The sequence below is a fragment of the Limulus polyphemus genome, unplaced genomic scaffold (genome assembly GCF_000517525.1).
Source record: "Limulus polyphemus unplaced genomic scaffold, Limulus_polyphemus-2.1.2 Scaffold3190, whole genome shotgun sequence".
NCBI lineage: Eukaryota > Metazoa > Arthropoda > Merostomata > Xiphosura > Limulidae > Limulus > Limulus polyphemus.
In genome coordinates, this window is record NW_013668800.1 from 44,970 (window position 1) to 66,057 (window position 21,088).

Below are 21,088 nucleotides of genomic sequence, written 5' to 3' on the forward strand. Positions count from 1 at the left end.
TTAGCACAGTTATGCTATAGAAATTAATAATGGATTGAATTTTTCAACATCTACTTATGACATTAAAGAGCAGAAAAACAATAAAAGATTAATGACATATTTTTATTTTCTAAGGATTCTTTTTTATATTTACCTCTTCATAATAAAAATTAACTTTTATTTAATACAAAATGAAGGTAATTAATATAAATGGTTAAAGTTACACCTACTCATTATAACTAGTTAAAAAGCAAGGAAAATTTTAGTCTGATCAAATATAAGTTCCTTCAATTTAGCCATTTTTCTTATTGTTTATTGAAATAAAGACTCCATTTTTTAAAACATAAGGCAGTTAATTTGAAAAATCAAAAATGCACAATTTATAATCTATATATATGGTAAACAGAATACTTATGAAAAATTATATTAACACCATCAAATGGAGCTTTTTATTAGACTATAAGCTCGCATACTAGATTCTGTTTTTTGTGGAAAAACTGAACTCTTTGAAGCTTCCAACATATTTTTCTTGGATCAACAGTAATTGCTGATTAATAAAATATTTTTTTTTACTCAATAATGTAATAATTATTAGGTATTTGTAGCAGAATGAAGATACCAAATATTTATTTGTAGGCTTTCATTTTACAATTATTATAATGGGATTATGAATGTGGTCCTGGGCCAGATAAACCCCAAAATAATTTATACTTTTGAGAAAAATGATGGAAATATGTGACAAAAAATTATTACAAATAAAAAAATATTCAATCTTGTATTTGAATTCAATGAAAAATTAAATCAGGGTAATGATTCTCATTTCTGATGATATTGTTTATAGATGACATGATGATTGTCTATTAATTAGCATTCTTCAAGCAATGTTGTTTAAGTTTTTTGCAGAGTTATATCATTCAAAGTGACACTTTATAATAAATTTTGATTTAGTGCTGTATTAAGGTTGGAATAATTTAAATTATCTGAAATAGTGAAATTTTGATCATATTTCACAAATCTAAGAGATAAAAATACTTTTGAAGAAAACTTATATTAAACTATGCATCCTATTAAATTTTTTATCCATATAGTTTAAGAATATAAGTTTTCATGGTCTGTTGAGGGCCCCGGCATGTGGGATATTCAAAAGCTCACTAGAAATGGATACTACTTAATGAGCTAAAATGACTACTGCTTTTTCATGAAGAAATTTGTCACCTAAATTTCTTTTATGATAAATCAGTAAAAGTTAATAAATAGAATGAAAGGGGGGGCCCGATGATATTACTGACCCGGGGCCAGGGCTGGCTTTTCATGCTCCTGTATATATTAGCAACATTCAGGAAAGCAGATATGTCCTTTTTTTTTGTATTAAAATGAAAAACAAAAGATACATTTCATTAAACTCAACATACCAAGTCTTTCATTTCAGCACAAATGGATGCACTTTTCAACACTTGTTGTCGAAATGGTGTACTCGAGTAAAAAGGTTGTTTTTTAAAAAAGCGAGAAATAATCTTTTGTGATTTAAGGCTTTTAGTTAAAGATGCATTATAAGGAGCTGGAATATCATCCACTAAATCTTCTGTATCACAACTATCTAGCTCCTCATCTATATCTTCGACATTCCAGTGATAATCTACACCTACAGCTTCAGCTATACTGCAAAAAAAGAAAAAAGTCATTTTATTACTATAATCATTCTGCTTACTCCAACTGAATAAAGTGCTGTCAAATAAAATTTCAGTCATGAATACATCTACTGCAAGTCTAAATTTTTTTAAACACTGATGCAAGATATAGTATGTGTTTGTTGATAAAGATAAAAAGAAAATATTAAGTTGTCCAAACATGAAAGAATAACTGCCATACAGAGAAGTAATGTGCCGAAAAATTACACATGTACACACTAAAAACACAACAGACATTAAAAACACACTTAGGTCTTTTTATTATTAAGATAATGACAAATTTGAACAATGATGATGAAAACCTCTGAAGTACCACTACTTACATATCAACAAGGAAACAAAAACTATTACAAACATACTGTTGGGGTGAATGTGCTTTGTAGTTACTAAAAGAAAAACCTATACACTGGATAGGCAAAGTGAAGAAAAGTGTCATTGGCCACTAGTCAGTCCTTCACATTATAGACACACAATAGTGTAACCCAATAACACACGTTGATCAAAGTGTAGATTGAACTGGACCTCCTTTGAACTTAAACATTAAGAATAAACAATTTTTGGAACACTAAGTTTATTATATGTGTTACTGTGCAGCTATATATTGTGAAGAACTAAACAGTGGTTAATGACACTTTTTCTTCACTTCACCTACCCAGTGTATAGGTTCTTTTCACAGTGACTATAAAGCACGTTCACACCAACAGTATGTTTGATACTTTTCACTATGATACAGATTCAGCTTATCTCTCTTTGGTTAACTTTTTGTTCAGGGTTACTGATGAGAAGTGGAATTTTTTGAAACTAGTATAACCCAATAACACATGTTGATCAAATTGTAGATTCAACTGAACCTCCCTTGAACTTAAAACTTTGAGATTAAACAATCTTCAGAATACAAAGTTTATTTATTAACAGCTATTACAGATCCTATTATTAAATACAATGACTTTACTAGTCTTACAAAATCTTTAATAATGACTTAATATTTATACAACGAACACTTAATGTTTCATAATGGTTCAATGTCATGCCAACAGGAGAGCTAAGGTAAGCCATAAATTTTGTAACGAGAAAGTTAAAACTAGGCTCAGCAAAATGAGAAATTACAGGACATTATGTACCCATATGTAGCACGTGCTTCATCTGTCAAAACTATTGACAGTCACCAATGGAATGTACCACAAAACTTGCGTAACTACAGTTTATATAGTATACATGCATAGTCCTGACAAATAATACAAACCTCTCTATTTCTCCTTGAGCTTTATAAAGTTGTACCTCAAGAACATTTTTTTCCTGCTGAAGAACCTAAATATAACCAATAAGATTATGATTAGCTTACAAAACCAACATAAAGGAAAGTTTGGATACTAATTAAGTTTAGAAACCACTGTGATTTTAATGTACACTAAACAAAAAGTATTAAACTAGAAAAGCTATGGCATTCATAGGTGTATCCTATTACTGCCTGTGGAAAACACTGCTTAATGCAACCTTGTGTAAGGATTTAGTTAGTGATGTCCTTCAATGGATGTTCAGGTAATACCTAGAAGTTAATGTCTCAAATATGTATTCTGAGAATAACTTGTCATGTGGTAACACCAGTCAAACAGTATAAATGCAAGGTACATTCAAACCTAAATCAATGAGCAAAGGACAAAGCAAGGCATAAAAACGAAACTGAGCTCAGATAAGGTAAAGTGAAGGTATGCAATCCAACTGAGTCTTTAGTCTTGCAAACAAGTACATACACAGTTTTTATGCTGAGTGTCTTAATAAAGATTGTTCATTTGGATTGTTGGTTTCTGTTTAGTCACCATTTTAGTATAAATCTGTAATTCCATATCATGAATAAATCTCCTGTTTAGCAGACTTATCTGTTATAGTTCTATAGTTAATTCAGTTCACCTGAATATACCCCCCTGTTATAGCCTATACAGCTGTATTATTGTTTAGCCAAGTAGAAATTTAAAATAATGAGATGGGTGTGGCCTCAACATCTGGTTGAAAATTAAATCTAAAATTTAGGAAACAAGTCACGTATAAAAGGCAAGTTAGTCTAGAAAGTAAGCTACTGAATGAGTCTGTTAATAAGTTATCAATAAATGAATTAGTCAGTTTGGCTGATACTTCTACCATTTACTCATAATTAGTTGTTTTGTGAATACTGAGTGTGCATTTTGACAGAAGAATAGTATCAAAAATTACCAAGTGGATATATATAATTTATATGAGAAGTTATGCCTAACACCGAAAGTTTATTGTTACAGTAAATGTAGACCCTGAAGACATAAAACATTTCTAGTATCCAAGCCTAGACTAGGCAGGTAGACAAGTAAGCAATTGCCTAGGGCAACAAGTTTCAGAGAACAGCATAATTTGATTTTTAAAATTATTGTTATTACTCCCCCCACTTTGCATTATACCATGATGTCTGATAAAATATATAAATATATATTCCTGCTGTCAGGAATGGGAATATTTTGGTGATGTAAAACAGAATCTGGACTCAACTTCATGATGATGACATATACATGCTTAAAATAAGATTGAAACTTTAATGGAAATGATGAAACAATGAAAAGAAGATAAAGAGGAATGTTATTATCTATTATATTTATTTAAACAGTTACGTGTGCAATACTTTCTATGGTACTGCATCTTTCCAGAAACAACCAATAATATAAAGTCATTAATTTTTTTTAATAGTCATGGGGTAACCGCCATTTCCATCTTTAACAGAAACTGTGTTGAATTTTTATTGATGTGATGTGCTTCTAAATCTATAAATAATAATAGCTTATAACATTTGAAAGTTGTCCAATGGAAGATGATGTTTGTCAAGGGCAGAAGGTCAGAAAAGAAAGACTGGGAAAAAACCTTGTGTATCAAGCCAAAAAGGATTCCCTTTGAAATATATTAAATACATGACTTACAGCAGGCTGCATCATTGTGTCAAGAGTCAGTGCCTATGCACTTGGAAATATACATTTCTCTCAGAATCCTGCTGAAAGAATTAATCAAGAATTATTTGCAATTCACAAATGACACAGAATCAATTGAATGGACTTGTGATAATAGCAACTGAATATGGACTTGCCCAAAACCTGGATCTGAAAGAAGCCTTGCAGGCCTTTACAGCAAAAAAAAAAAAGACCATCCGAGTCATATTTTCATAATCGGCAAGATAACGTTTTCCTAAGTAAAGTAATCTATCATCAATGATTTGGGTGCATTTATTATATTATTATCACATAGTTTTATGATCAAACTGAGTGTTTCAGAATTTCGTTTGTATGTGAAAATAAACAAGAACAGTGATGACATAATGCTTACATTTTGCCAGATAGGGGATACACATTTATATTTTACCTTGGAAGGAGAATGTGTAAAGGCAGCACTGTTGGTATCATTAAATAGACTGTTCTTTCCATAACACTTTTATCAAATAAACAAAAATAATATACCCAACAACAGAAATCATTTAACACTGCTGTCAGGAATAGGAATATTTTGGTGAAGTAAAATAGAATCTGGACTCAACTTCAAGCTTAAAATGAGATTGAAATTTAATGGAAATGATGAAACAATGAAGAGAAGATAAAGAGGAATGAGACGGAAATTGACAAAAGATTTATGAACAAATTATTAATGTAAATCAATCTGACCAGAGACAAAATCAAAGAAGTTATATGAAATGTACAAAAGGATATCAGAGAAGTACAGATGAATTATAAAATGATTTAAGAAGCCATAGGAAATGCATAGACGAGCAACAATACCAGGATAAAATTACTAAAAACCAAATGCAATGACTTACTCAATAATTCCAACTTCAAATACAATTAACTATGCAGTATGAAACAAGAGAACCCATTTGGTCTACACTTGTTACTATTGTATCAACTGTAACAACAGGTCCTTCCTAGACTACTCTAGATACACCACTAGCTTATTAAATTACAGAACACATCACCAACATTGTAAAATTGAAAAGCAACTAAGATGGGAAGAACAGGCGAGGTTTAAAATAATTTCCAAAATGAATAAATGTAACTGTATACAAAAAAAGTTTTCATCCCTCCCATGTCATTCTGTCTTTCAAAGAATATCATTTATTCTTCTCTGACACTTATTGGATTATTTATAACAAATAGAAAAAAACAATGTATTTTTTACAAGGTTCTTTATACAATTTATTGTTTGCTATCAGTAAGCAGATGTTTAGTCCCAGTTTCATTGATTCCAATTTGTTTTGGTGCTCCAGAGTAGTTTAATTGTTTCTTTTAGAGCAAAACCACATTGGGCTATCTGTTGCATCAACCACGGGGAATCAAACCCAGGATTTTAGCATTGTAAGTCTGTACTCTTACTTCTGTCCCACTAAGCATCTAACAGAATTTTTAAACTATTTATATTTATGTAGTCAGTCAGGATGCCAGATAAATTATAATAGTTTTCGGAGATTCTACTGTAGTTCCTGATATATATATTGTTTTACAATGTTTAGTTGAAAAGGAAATTAACGGTTTTGTGGAGACGCAACATAATAATTAACATGACAAAACTAGTGCTAAAAACACTTTCAAATACAAATTACTGAAATAGGCTTCAACTTCAAGTCTAATGTAATTAAGTCCAAAGTTTCTTTTCAAGTACATTTTTTCTTTATTGTTCTAAATATTTTAAACAAAAGTATTAACCACAATGCAAAGACTGACTTATTAGGTTAGATAACAAAAAGTAAATAAAAATATTAAACAAAAAACTGCATGAGTATATTATCTGCGATATTTAGTCCTGTTGTAGGGTGCGACTTGGTTATATTTAGGCCTCCCCCCTTGCTTAAAGTCCTTTATGGTTTTGGATGTTACATGTAAAATACTATATTAATATTACGAGATTAGGACACAAATATGTACATTAATCCTTCTTCCCCCTTTTTTGAGGGCCATGTCCGTGAATATCATACTATAGCATTTAGTGCTAATTAGTCACTTCTCTTCATTTAGTCGTTAAACACTAACAAACAGTTCCATAGACAAATCATCACTTTTTCATTTAATCACATTATGAAATGCATATCTAACATATAAAACCCTTTTAAATACACTGTGGTAATTTCACCTAAGTGATATTTTATTGTCTAGTGTAGGTGGACTTTCTTACGATACATACTGAGTGGTGAGAGATACTTAGGACTATCATCACCACGTATGATATAACGATCTATGGAAGTTAATAAACCATTCTTGTATTGATTTTTACCAAAATACTTGAACAAGTAATCTAGGAGTCTGTCATGGCTTGGTTGTATATATGCATAATTGTTAATGAAATTTTAATTTGTTGTTCTGGGTACTCTATAATTATAAGCTGTAGTAATTACTGAATTTTGTATTCTTTGTAATGCATTGATATTGGATGGTGCTACATTACTCCATGCTGGAATGACACATTCTATTACTGGGCATATATACTGTTTATAGATTTTGTTGACATTTTCTGGTGATGTACTGTTGTTTTTACCAGACAGTCTACTAGTTTTAGTTTGCTCGTTGCCATACTTTATTTGTAATCTTGCTAATATGATTTCTCCATGTTAATTTCGAATCATATATTAGTCCAAGAAATTTTGCTGATGGGGCAGTATTTAGAAGAGTTCCATGTAGGTTTGTGTCCTACGTGTTTTTATCTTTTTTTGAAAATTTGTTTTTATCACGTTTATTTTAAATCTGTGTTTCTGGCAATATTCCACTATTTGATTATGAACTGTTTGTAAATTGGTGGTAACTGTTGAGGGAGTCACCTCAGGAGTAAAATACTCTAAGTAGGCATCCTCCACATTTACTCTAGATTTTCTGTTATCAAAGAAATTAGATAATCAATGATTAACATCAGTTGGTAATTTCACTTGTTTCAGTCAGTATCTTAGTCCATTATGCAATACAGTGTGGAATGCTTTTTCTATATCGAGAAAGCAGGGGACAGTGCATTTGTCTCAGTTAAAACTATCTATTATGGTTTCAGTTAACTAGATGGTCTGTGGTTTGTCGAAACTTTCTGAAACCGTTTTGCACTTCAGGTAATTTTGATGCTATCTCTAGGAATGTTGAAAGTCTTACTAATTATTCTTACTGAAATTTTGCCTGTACAGCTAGTTAAACTGATTGAAGTGTAGCATTCTAGTATATTTGCTAGTTTTCCTTCCTTTAGAAACATAAAAACATTTGCTTGCTTCCAAGAAGCTGGGATATAACCTAAGTTGAGGGATAGATTAAATAATGCCATTAAATGGTCAAACAATTTCTGTGTGTCTTTTTAAAAGAGAATGGCTTTTATACTATCTTCACCCAGTGCTTTGTTTTTCATATTTTTTTATGGATACAACTACTTCTGTTTTAGTGATTGTATTTGTAATCTCATTGGCCAAAATACTGTTATTTGTTAGTTGTGAATTTTGACTGTCGATAGAATCTGTTGGGGAAGTTGGTGTATCTGTTTCTTGTACTCAATGTACACATTTACTGTATTAAAATAGTGGGTCTTCGTGTCTAGTTCATCTTGTGTTTTAAATGTTTTCCTCAATTGTTCTGTAAAAGCTTGATTTTCGTATGTTGATATATACTTTTTTTTTCATAATTTAGTGTTGGATAGGTTTAATAGGTGTTAAGGTTACTTGTAAATCTTTTTACATGTTTCTACAATTGCTTTGGGCCTGTGTATGTGTGTTCATTGTTCTTCTTAAGGTTGCTTCATTTGGTTTCGTATTTTATTTCTTAGTGTATTTATCTGGGTTTTGATATGTGAATCTATTATTTATGTATTATTCCTAGGTGTTGTCACAATTTAATCAAATTTGGTTACAATCTACTGTATACTGTATATTGATTCTGTTTCGATATAGTCTGATATGTAGCTTTGGCAAGACACTCAGTAACTGTTTGAAAGTATTCATCTACAACCAATGGGTTTTCTGCTCGAGTTGTTATTGTGTCCGGTAGTAATTTATCAAGAATACTTGCATATTCTTTCCAATTAGTTTTTGTAACTTAATTTTGATTTAGTTATGGGTACATTCTGATGGTGTTCGAGATCGAAGACACACCAGATAGGTAAATGATCACTGTCTAAATCAAAACCTTAGTTAAAATTTAAACATTTATTACTAACTTCAGATGAACATGTGCATAAATCTAGAATATCACTGTTATTGTGCTGAGAACAAATGCATGTTGGTGTTAAATCATTCAACAGCACACAGTCACTCTTCTATAGTTTTCTTCCATTAGTCATTGTACTCTAACATCCAAATTTCTCATTTTTACCATTTAAATCTCCAATTATAATCAGTCTCTGGCTATGTTCTTTTAGTTTATTTAATAGGTTTTGAAGGTAAGCAGTAAATTTCTGCTACTGTGATGTATTCATTATTTGTTAGGTTTACATCTATTATTATACATTCATTTGTTGTCTCAGTCACTACTTCTGTGACTGCAAGTCTTATTTCATATATATTAATGCTAATCCTCAATTTGATTATTTTTGTTTATTCAATCTTTTTTGATCGATGTATACCAAGAAAATTTAAGGCTATTGGAGTTACTAAACAGTTTCAGTAATAACTAGAATATCTGTATTTGTATGAGTTAAAATGTCTTTGATCCCGTGCCTCTTGGAACCAAGACCACCTTGGATATTACTATTACTATGTTAAGCTGTGAATTCTTATACGTAAAATGAACCCATGAATTTCTTGATACAGTCTTGTTGATTATGTTGGTTTTGAAATTAACTCAAGGGTGTTTTTCCTGTTTCTATTATTTGGTTATTTTCTGTGTTGGTTGATGTTTTTGATATCTCAGATTGAAGTGTGTTTTGTGGCTGTTTAATTATTTGTTCTTATTTGAGATTTACTTTGTTAGAGGATATAGTTTGTTTGTTACTTGGTTTCGTATGTACAACTGCAGCTGTGATTGCCTGTGTGGGTTTTTGTTTTGTAATTGGTGTTGGCAGGATTGGTGTTTTTATTTATGTTTGTATCTTGTTCTTTTCTGTAATTTGTGAGATTGTTTCTGTAATGTTGTGATGTATGTTATATATGCTGGTTTTAATTTCTTTATACTTACTGCATCCTTTGTAGTTTGCTATATATACTTGTTTACAATTAGAGCAGTACGGATTTTCATGTTCCTTTGGACACTGTAAATTATGATAGTCTCCACCACAATCCACACAGCTTGGGAGAGATTTACAGGCTGGCAACACGTCTGTAGTGCTGACAATTAAAACATTGTGTCACAACTATGGCCGGCATTTATGATTCCTCTATCTGAAATTTCTAGTACTAAAGCACAAATTACCATTTGATATTATACTCTGAATATTTTGTGTCATGTACATTAGATTAGTTGGTATCTATGCTCTTTTTGACATTATTATTCAAACTCTGGTGAAATAAATGGTATACTGTTGTAGTTCTTGTATCTGTTCAAGTTCAATGATTACATTGCCTCTTATAGTTTACCAACTTAAAAACCATCATTGTTCGTGTCCCTTGGTTGTGTTTTTGGAATATCCAAGGTGGTGTTAACTGTTAGTGTTATGTATTTGTTGTTCAGTACTTATGCTAGTGTCCTGACAATGACATATTTCTATGTCATTATTATTATGGTTTGGAGAGCTATGACTGTCTGTAGATCTCCTCATCATTTTTTCATTTATTTCTAATTATTGTTTTCAACTGTCTTTTTTTCTTTGCTACTAGAATGAGATTATCTAGCTTGGTTAGTATTCACATTACTGCTATTGCCACCTACACTAGACTTACAAGTTACAGTACAACTGACTAGCGGAAAATGTCGTCTTGGTTTGAAATTGAAGAGTCGGAGACGTTAGTCTTCGTCTTCATGTTTTCGACGCTGTTTTTTTTTTTTAACTAAAAACTCGCACCGTATCATCAAAGGCATTTTACGTTTACTAAATTACTGGCACTGTGGCAGTGTCACAGACTAGAGGAGACCCTCCTAGAGAGGTTGTGACAACAGAAAAAAACTTTAAAATACATAAATTACTGCTTTCTACCAAGAAGACAAGTGAACTCAGAAATGCTGAGGTCGCCAAGTTATGGAAAACTCTTTGTTTAAAAAATAGTTATGGACGTTTTTTTCTTTTTTTTTTCAAAGCAAAGGGCAGGTACGTCTTTCTCTCTCTTTCAGAAGCCAGAATCAGCTTACGAGAATAACAAACGTTTCGATTATACATTTGAACTTCGCAAGTCAACATTTTCTTCGCTTGTCCGCCTGATACTATAGCGCCCTCTCTAACATAAACGTTACAACCAGTTTCTGTTTAATATTTCACAATGACGTAGCCTTGTTTACCATAAAAATATGCCATTGTTTAAAAATTAAAACCAAAATATGAAAAGATAAATAAATAAAAACAAGTTCAAAATACAAATTGACCAAATAATTGTACAGTTATTAGATCATTTTTCAAACTTTGTTTTTAAATGCAATAATATTATAAAACACCAGTCATTTCGATAGTTAGAAATTTACCTATATATAAAAGACTCGGTGTACTTTACTTACTGTACTTGCTTCGGCAGTACATATACTAAAATTGGAACGATACAGAGAAGATTAGCATGGCCCCTGCGCAAGGATGACACGCAAAATCGTGAAGCGTTCCACATTTTTTGTCATTTGAGGTGACAATATATTTTCATCTTTGCAGCGTGATTTTTACAAATACAAATTTAATTCATTTTAATATATTACGTTTTGTGCATTTGCTACACGAGTATTATCTGTGCCGGCCATACATGATTTATCAGTGATAGACTAGAGGGAAGGCAATTAGTCAACAACACCAACTATTGGGCTACTCCTTTTACCTACAAATAGTGGGATCGACTATCACGTTATAACTTCTCTACAGCTGGAAGGGTGACCATATTTAGTGTGGCAGGGATTTGAACCTGCAACCCACAGATTTCAATTCGAATGTCCTAACTACTAGGCCAGACCAAGCCTTAATGTGTTAGATTGATACATTAGGACAAAAAATTTGGACAACATATCATGCTTCAAATAAAATACATAAGTCAATTTTTATGGTTGTGATATGCAAATATTACATTCTTTTTTTTCCCAATACATTTGTTTGTTAAGCACAAAGTTACACAATGGGCTACCTGTGTTGTCCCCACCATGGGTATCAAAACTAGTTTTTAATGTTATAAGCCTTCATACTTACCACTAAGCCACCGGGGAGCTTCAGATACATTAAAGAAAATCTAATTATCAGTTGTATGTGCCTAGTTAGCTGTTACATGTGAACAAGATTCTGGTTTATTGACACTGGCAGTGGATGTGTTCAATCAGGACTGGTTCAATCTCTTTCTTTATGCTTAACCCTCTAGTCGTCTCTTCCCTCATATTCTTTCTCTTGTTTGGGACACTCCTTTTTGGGTACTTCTGGTAGAACCCTATTGTCCAACTCAGTCATGGTTTCCTCTGCTGAGCCTTCTAGCTTTCTCCTCTTTTCTTCTTCAGCCTTATACTTCTCTCTCTTCTATCCAGCTATGTCATCACTCTGGTTTCACATGTGAAATTTGTCTGGTCCCTTGTACAACGTTCATGACTCTCTTCACATGAAGCCTTCTTCCAGTCTCATTCTGTTTGCCCATACTCCTTAGAATTTCATCAGCAAATGTGGTGTATTTATTGTCACTGGTCTCTGCATCAATCCTTCTCATTATTTCATCCTTCTGTTCCCCATCAGCTTTTTGACCAGGGCTTGTCTATCTCGACTACTGCTGGTTTCTGAACAGCTCTCTCTCAGTTACTTTTTGGTTTTCCCAATTCTGTCGAGTTTTTCCTTCCCAGTTCTTACTATGCTCTTTCTTTCCTATCACCTCTATGACCCTCCCAGTCCTTCTAGCATACCCTATTGGGCCCTTAATGTTGTTCACCATGCCAACCTCCATTTGAACCTTTGGCTTCCTGTTTCTTATACCATCTGTCCCGTAAAACTTATTTCCTCCTTCTTCTCGCCTGTGATCATTAGCGTTCTGATGTATGCCATCAATTCTCCTCACATTCTATTCTATTGTTCCTATGTCATTCTTAATCTAGATCATGCTTTTCTCCATAGAACATCTGTGGTGCATGATAGTGCATTCATCCCTGTATCTCTTCCTTCCATTTCCCATCATTATTCCCAATCACCCCCTCTGTTCTGTTCATACAGTCCATTCTTACTTGGCCTGCACTTCTTCTATTTGTAGTTCCTAATCCCGTCTCTTCATTCAGTGGAATCCTTCATCCACTTGTGATATTTCTCTTGTTACTCTCACTGGATGAATCTAATGGCTTATCCATTTAGTGTATTATTCATTAGACAGTGAGGCATGTTGGAATTTCCAATTATCCTCTTATTAAATTTATCACCTAAATCACTCATTGGCTGCTTACTTCTGTTCTCCATTAGAGCAAATTGTTCAAGCTGGCATGTGAAACAACCTCTCACACCTTTATTGTATAGTATATTTGTCATCTGGCCATTTCTTCCTCATTGGCTATAGACTGCCTTCAGTTGCTAATCTTCACACTTCATACTGTCTTTGAAATCTTACCCTCTTTTTACAGAGTCTTCTAGTCCTTTACAAGATTCCACTTAGTGGCAAGTGTTGCTTGCCAAGGTGTATGTAACCAAAATGTGCACAGTGTAGGGCCATCCTGGCCTGATATAGCTATTACCCAGGAGACAGGATGTTTCACAAGACTACTCAAAGTATCCTCATGATGTTCATTTTCCTAAACAAAGTCTGATCCAGAATTTACCAACTCATGGACTAGTATGAGTAAAGCAGGCAGTGGATTCCTACCCATCCTTCATGCCTAGTTTAAAACCTAGCACTAACCTGCTTTTAAAAATTGTGTTTTTGTGGTCACCCATTGCACATTATTACAGTGATGTGCTCTTCTGGATATCCCACCTTGCTTTCATTCACACTTTTTTTTTCTTCAAGTGGAGTTCTTGCTACTCACCAGTTTCTAGCTGCTTGTATGGTGGATCATGGAGGCTGCTTCCTGAGTGTAACCAATTCTACTCAGTAGAGAATAGGATGGTGGTGATGTGTTTGTGTAGTACAGTTCAACCCATTGGCTGGTTTTCTCCCATCCTAACAATACATGGAAGTAGGGTTCCCAGGTGCTCTGGTGTTGGACTGAGACAGGACCAATCAATGTAAGTCCTCGCACAGATGTAGAGCAGATGTTACTTTCCATTTCTGTTTTGTTGGGCTTGAGGTGAAGATGTTGGGACCCTCATCTTACCATGAAGCCAAATTCCCAGTGCCATTTAGTTTTGGACAGGAGTTCACCCACCATGTAAAGCCTGATATGTCAGGGCCACACTATATTTTAATGTGGGATTCTACCAAGATGTTATGAATCATATCAAAATTTAATATTTTCCAAAACTGATAATTTATTTCTGAAAGATATCCATCTCTTCTCACACTTCCCAACCACCCTCCCCACTTCTGGTGCATCTTACCTTCTTGCCTAATCTCGAAGTGATTATTGAACAATCACTAGACAGAGAGCAAGCTGCAATAGCAGGCAGTGTTGTACTCCTATTGGTTGGAAGGTTGTAATATGCTTGTTTGCATACAACTTTGCAACAATATCATGTGGATACATGTCAGATTAAGTAGAAGCCTCAAGGCTAGTGCCAAGCAAAACAGTTTACATATAGAGGGCAGCTCTGAATTTGGAAAAGGTAGATGTAAGAGGAGGTGAGTATCTATTGGAAATACACTTTCAGTAATGGAAAATATTAATCTTAATAATACTAAGAAACCTTCCAATACATAGCCATAAAAACTAACAAGTATTGGTATCTGCCTTATCAAACAGATCAAAGTCAGATGCAAGCTACTGAAGCAAAGTTTATGACCAAAGTAAGGCAGAAACATGAAATTGTAGTCAAACTTGCTGAAGATGTGAAAATACTTGCCCAGTTATCTTATCAATATGTACATTGTGAAATCATTAATTCATTGACATGCAAACAATTTATAGATGCCTTAGTGGATGAGGATATAAAAATCAGACATGGTTTGTAGCTGTGACTGAGCTGTTGGTAGGCTCGGCTTGACCAGTGTTGAGGGTATGGTGTGCAGTGGTACTTCTGTGGTAACTCTGTCAGGCAAGGCTTGGGTTCCATTGGTGGATCTATGTCCAACTGTGACTGCCCAGCCCTGGGAGCCAACAGAAACCACACTACAACTGACATGGCCAAATATTGTATGTCAGAAGTCGGCCAGCAATGCATGGAAATTACTTGGTTCAAAGTCATATCAACTCAAGTAATTTTCGAGTCACTGGAATAGTCTAGATTTTTGCCAAACAGGATATCCTGAGCATACTGTTGTTCACTGTAGCTTCCTCCCCCTCTCCCCAGGCTTCACTGGATCTCTGCTTGACCTGTATGTATACTTGTTCTCAGGTTTTTGTATGGGCCAGATTCTTTACAGTAGGTGTCTGTGACTTGTTGACAATTCAATTTTCTTCCTAAATTAAGGAACCCAAGACTGAACAAATTCCCACTAAAGGCCTTTTCACTTTATATCTGCTAAAAGAAATCCAAATGGATTCAATCTCCTTGCTGTTATCTTTGATAACTTCAACAGGATGTAACTCACATTTTACATATATAGCCACTCCTCCTCCTCTCTATAGTACTATATTCCTATTAAATAGCTTGTAACCCTGTATTTCAAAGAAATTTCAGTTATCAAAATTATCTATGTTTAACCACGTTTCAGTTATTCCCATTATATCAAAATCCTCCATTCCTACCATTGCTCTAAAGTCATCTATCTTATTTCTAGCATTACAATAGTAACAATTGTATCCAGAGCTATAAATAATCGTTTTTTCCCATCAAAGTCCAAACAGACTGGTTAAGTTACTTTAGAACACAGTTGACAAAAATTATTTTTCTCTGGTCTGTTATAACAATGCAGTCTGTGATAATTTCACTTTATGTTACACTGTTGGTTAGCACAGTTGTCTCTATAGCTTTAAATAATTGTCTCTTTTTGTCAAAGTCCACACAAGCTGGTTCAGTTACTTTAAAACACAATTGACAAAACGAATTATTCTTTTCTGCTCTGTTATTATAATACAGTCTGTGATAATTTCACTTTATGTTACATTGATGGTTACCACAACTGTATCCAGAGCTTTAACCCAATAATTACTGATGCTATTTATAACTGTTGTAAATTTTCCTTAGTTTAAGGTCAACCATGCCTAATTGAAAAGTCAAAGCTGTGTTGCTATATGACAGTTTGAAGTTAAATGGTATTATTATAACCAATAGAAAGAGCAGATTTAACTCGTGAATTTCGTTACTGTAACAGTAAACATAAGTGTACACTTTTGTGTTCAACAGGAAGAAATGCAGCTAAGTTCATTGTTCCCTCAAGGTGTACATATAGCTTGGCAAGTGTTTCTCTCCTTTGATATATTAGTTTGATAGACTGTTAAGTTGCATTTAGGTTTTACTTTTATATTTTAATTAATTAGGAATTATTTGTGTTTTAAAGTGCATATTTGAAAGGTTTAATGATTTTTATACATTTAACTTGTTCAGCCTGGATGGTGAAAGTGTATAAACGTTGATATTAGTGTTGAAATTTCAGCATAAATAATAAGAGACATACGATTAGAAAGGAAAATTAAAAATAAACTATAAGTGAAAAGGTAAAGACATGAAATTATGCATATCAGAAGAAGTTAGAAAAACACTGTACAAAGAGTTGAAAGTATTCAAGTGTAGTTCCATTGCAGTGCCAGGATGTGTGAAGAGTTTGTGAATTTTCTTGATAAGAACTTAGTAATTTTGACTGACCTTGTACCCACTAGTTAACTGTGAAAGTATCCATATTATAACTTTTAATGTAGCACGTGTATCTTTATGAAGTTTAGCAAACTTTTAGTAAACACAATAAAACAACAGACTTTTTAATTATGAATTATCTATATATATGTGTGTTTGTGTTGACTAGCCTGAGTGCAAAATGATTTTTATGTTACGATCAAAAATACTTTTTCACTTTATAGTTCTCAAATATTATTTTCATAATGCCTAAATGAATATAAAATGGTTTTATTCAGTAAAATTTTATATTTTAGCTGTTATTTACTGTACCCTAACTCTATATGGACTCTGTCAATTTTTTCAGTCTTGTACCTACCACAAAAATAAACACAAAATAAATTTAATTTTTTTTCTAGAATGATTGCAGATTATAACAGAAAACTACAATTACTTATCCTAAATAGCTTAAGGTTCATAACATTTTACATCTGTTTTTACTTAATTTCATTGTTGTATTGTTTTTAGAGCCATGTCTAAGTAATAATCCTGTGATATAACCGGTAAATCATTTGGCAAATGTGTGTGTCAAATTACTGTAATGAGCATCTCATGAGCATCCCTATTGAAGAAATTTTATTATTGTTATTATTATTCATTATCTTACCTAATTTAGCCTAAATAAGTTTCTAATTTTTACATTTTAGTTATTTCTTAACACTAAATAAAAAACATACATACACATCAAGGAAGTGCTTACATTTCACCTTTTGTTTTTATATTGCTACTAGCAAGCTGATTAAACTTAAGCCTACTTTTTTGTTATGATGGTACCAGTACATGAAATAATTATCTATTTCAATTATGCACTTAAGAACACATAATAACAATATTGATATGCACGAAACAAACAATGTCTTATAACTATTATAATTTAAGTGGCTTTCTAACTAAGGCATAAGTTTCTTAAAATAATTCCCTTAGCTACTCTATCTGAACTCAGCAATAGCAACTTTCAATCTGTAAGAGAAAGAACCAAAAATCTCTAACGAGAACAAGCTCAGTTAAAACTCTGTAATAGCAAACATTGGAGAGAAGTACTGGCAATTCATGAAGGAAATGATGTGATTGGTAGACATGGCATGCAAGTCTTTGTAGTTTATATCTCCTTAAACAAAGAAGACTGACAGCTATAAAAATGAAAATATGCCTTAGTAATATCTATACTATAATGAGTAATTTACACTAAAGTTATAATTTTCCTAAATGAAAATGTATTTCCAATAGGTACTTCCCTCTTCTCACAAGATTAGCTTTTCTTATTTCATGCTGCTCTCTATATGCAAACTTTTTCAGAAATGTATGATACAAGTCTTCATCCTCCCTCTGTTGGAATCCAAAGTTCCAATATAGCTCTCATGCACATCATTATGCATCACCTCTCCACCAACAGGAGAGCACTACTATCACGTGACACATGTGACTCCCTCTACACGCCACTACCGAACTATCACTTCCAAGTTTGGCAGAAGATGCGAGCACCAATAGATTGTGGGGAGGACGGATGGGAAGTGTGAGTGGAAGGAAGTACCTTTCGGAAATACATTTTCATTTAAGAAAATTATAACCTCCAATAAGGTACTCTCCCTCCGCTCACAAGATTAGCTTGAATCCCACATTAAAATGGAGGAAGGACCAGTGTGAGGGAAGCATTCAGAGGACACCCCTGAAATGAGAGGAACAGATCAATTGATCTGAGAAGTAGTACTGCACCACATCTGAGCCAGGTATCTATTCGCCAGGAACATCGACATGATCAGGAGGACCAGACATTGCAGAACATTAAAGGAAGCACATCTGTCAACTACAACCAAAATCTCATTTGCTGGGTACCGACATCCTCACGAGAGTAGGATGAGGATTACACCATCTTCACCTCAAGTCCCAGGGTCAAGAGGGAACATAATGTTTGATTCCAGGAACACACAAGGTAGCCTAATGCCAGGGATATGGGAATGTGTCACCTAGAATCTGAGAGAAGTCCATTGCATGCATTCCACCTCTGCGACCATGAAACCAGCCCAAAACGACCCCAGGTTGGTAACAGCCTCATCAACCAATGAGGGAAAACCCAGAGGAGAAGCAAAAACAGGCCACATAGACCTTCTGTGCCCCAAAACACAGAAAACAAGTCGAGAGGGGAAGATGGACAACACAAAACCGGTGTGAGGACTTATGTGATTAGTTCACTCAATCTCCAAAACCTCACTCACTGGGTACCGACATCCACATGAGGGTGGGAGGAGTACACCCAATCGAAGGAGTGAGCTGCATTTGGGTGTCTCAACTCCAGGAAATAGTCACTCATCCGGAGGATCTTGTAACTCCCTCTACATCAGCAGAAAACCACTGCTCTACTCAACTGAATGGTTATAGCCCTCTTTGTGGAACCCATCCAGCAGGTTGCCTCCATGGTCAACCACCCCAGCAGCTTGGAACTGGTAAGTGGTAAGGTCTCCCATACTACAATGGAAGAAAAGTGTGGTGGAGAGTCTGGGAGGACTGCAACACCCGAGACAGTGCAATGGGTGATCACAAAACCCTATTTTGAAAAGCAGACCACACCGAGTTATTTAATCTAAGCATGGCAAGGATGGGCAGCAATCCCCTTCTGCTTTACCCATGCCATCTATGGGTGGTACAGTCCAGAATGGGCATATTATGATGCATTTATCATGAAAAATTTACACTCTAGTAATCTTGTCAAACAACCGATCTCAAGGGTGAGCATACATAGTCATGGAAAATATATAAGAATCAACATGACTTACAATGCAGATTTTATATCAAGATGTCTGCGAATGGTTATAACCATCTAAGTGGAACCCATTCCGAGTACAGATAGAATACCTGGTGAAGCTTCACTCACCACAGAGTTGGATCCAAAGTGAAGCTGAAGCAGGGGCTCCTGAAAGAAAAGAAAGCATTAGTGAGGGCTTATCTCATGATACAGCTGCACTGAAGTCTGTAGAATAGTGGCAGGTGATACCCCGAGGAAGCAGAAACAGTGATGTAGTATAGGTAGTGGGAGATGAACATGTGCAGTCATTCACATGCCCAATCATAGAATCTCTTCCAATGGCCGAAAAAGACGAAAGGCAAGGGAAAAGGTAAGGTGATGGATTTGATGTGAGGAAACGTGAAAGAGATTAAGCTGAGAAGGAGACAAGGAGGAATAGGCTAACTGGATCAAACTTCGAACCCAATTGGTCAGGGTAACCGGGGAAAGATCATGGGAAGACGAAGGATGCCAAGGGATAAAAAGGTGGGAATGAGGACCCGGGAAGGAAACCATGTGAGCAGTAGAACAATGGAGGGCACAGACAGGACAGAGGAGTTTATCTGGATGAGGACAAGGGTAGAGATGAGATATAGAGGATAGGCAGATTGGCAAAAAAGAGGACTTACCATATTGAGCCGCAGAGATCTTGTGAAGGAAAACACAATCCAGATAAAGGATAAGATAGGAGGAGTAATACAAGGTCCTGGTAAAGTCGAGGGGGAAAATATCTGCCGACCACAAGCCAAGAGGAGGAGGAAATGTGTCTTCAAAGAGACGTGAAACAGGGAACACATAGACAGAGGTTCGAATGGAGGTATAGTGAGGGCATGAAGGACAACATTAATGTCCCAGTCTGGAAGCGACTGATGACTCGGTGGCTGATGGAGCTGGAAGGAACAAATCAACATGGAAAGGACAGTGGAAGCAAAGACCCTGCAAAAGTGGGAAAAATGGATTGTATGGGATAATGCCGCCCAAAACCCTGAAATGGAGGAGACTGAAGAACCCCCCCTCAAAGAGCCACATGAGAAACTCAGAGATACAGGCAATCAATGGGTGAGAGGACTGGAAATCCTGAGTCAATGCCCAGGAGCAATAAATGCTCCATTTGCATTGATAGACAGCCAAAGAAGAACAGCGAATGGAACAAGAGATACTGAAACTCCTTGCCAAGGACCTGAGAAAATCCAGGTTTGAAGACAGAGGAGAGACGAAGCGGGATAGAGCGCCAGTGACTGTAGCTGACGGAGCAGGTTGGGATGGAATGGAAGAGGAAGGACCACCTGCAGTTGGAACAACCAAGGTTGAGTAAGCCAGTAAGAAACAATCAGATGGACTGTGCATGGAGTGGCATGGATGAGGGATACCATCTCATGAAGTAACAGATGGGACCAATCCTGTCTGAAGGCATTGACAGCCAAGCATCGAGGATGGGGGACCAGGGACCAAAACCTACGTTCAAGACTACAGTAACTAATCACAGGATTCTGGGTTCAAGACTACAGTAACTAATCGCAGGATTCTCAGTTCAAGACTAGAGTAACTAATCACAGGATTCTGGGTTCAACACTAGAGTAACTTATCACAGAATTATGAGTTCAAGGCTAAAGTAACTAATCAGAGTAACCATTTGAAAGTGTTTGATAGCTGTAACTTTGAGAATTACATCTAAAAAGGT

General features: G+C 34.7%; 1 protein-coding gene across 1 annotated transcript in view; it reads right to left on the reverse strand.

Moving 5' to 3' along the window:
• LOC106468849 (kinectin-like) overlaps positions 1–21,088 on the reverse strand; it is a 104,023-nt gene that overhangs the window by 44,557 nt on the left and 38,378 nt on the right. The window contains exons 10-11 of the mRNA XM_022397209.1: positions 2,911–2,975; positions 1,392–1,638 (exon numbers count right to left, since the gene is read on the reverse strand). Coding sequence (XP_022252917.1) covers positions 1,392–1,638; positions 2,911–2,975 — 312 coding nt within the window. The remainder of the gene's footprint in view (positions 1–1,391; positions 1,639–2,910; positions 2,976–21,088) is intronic.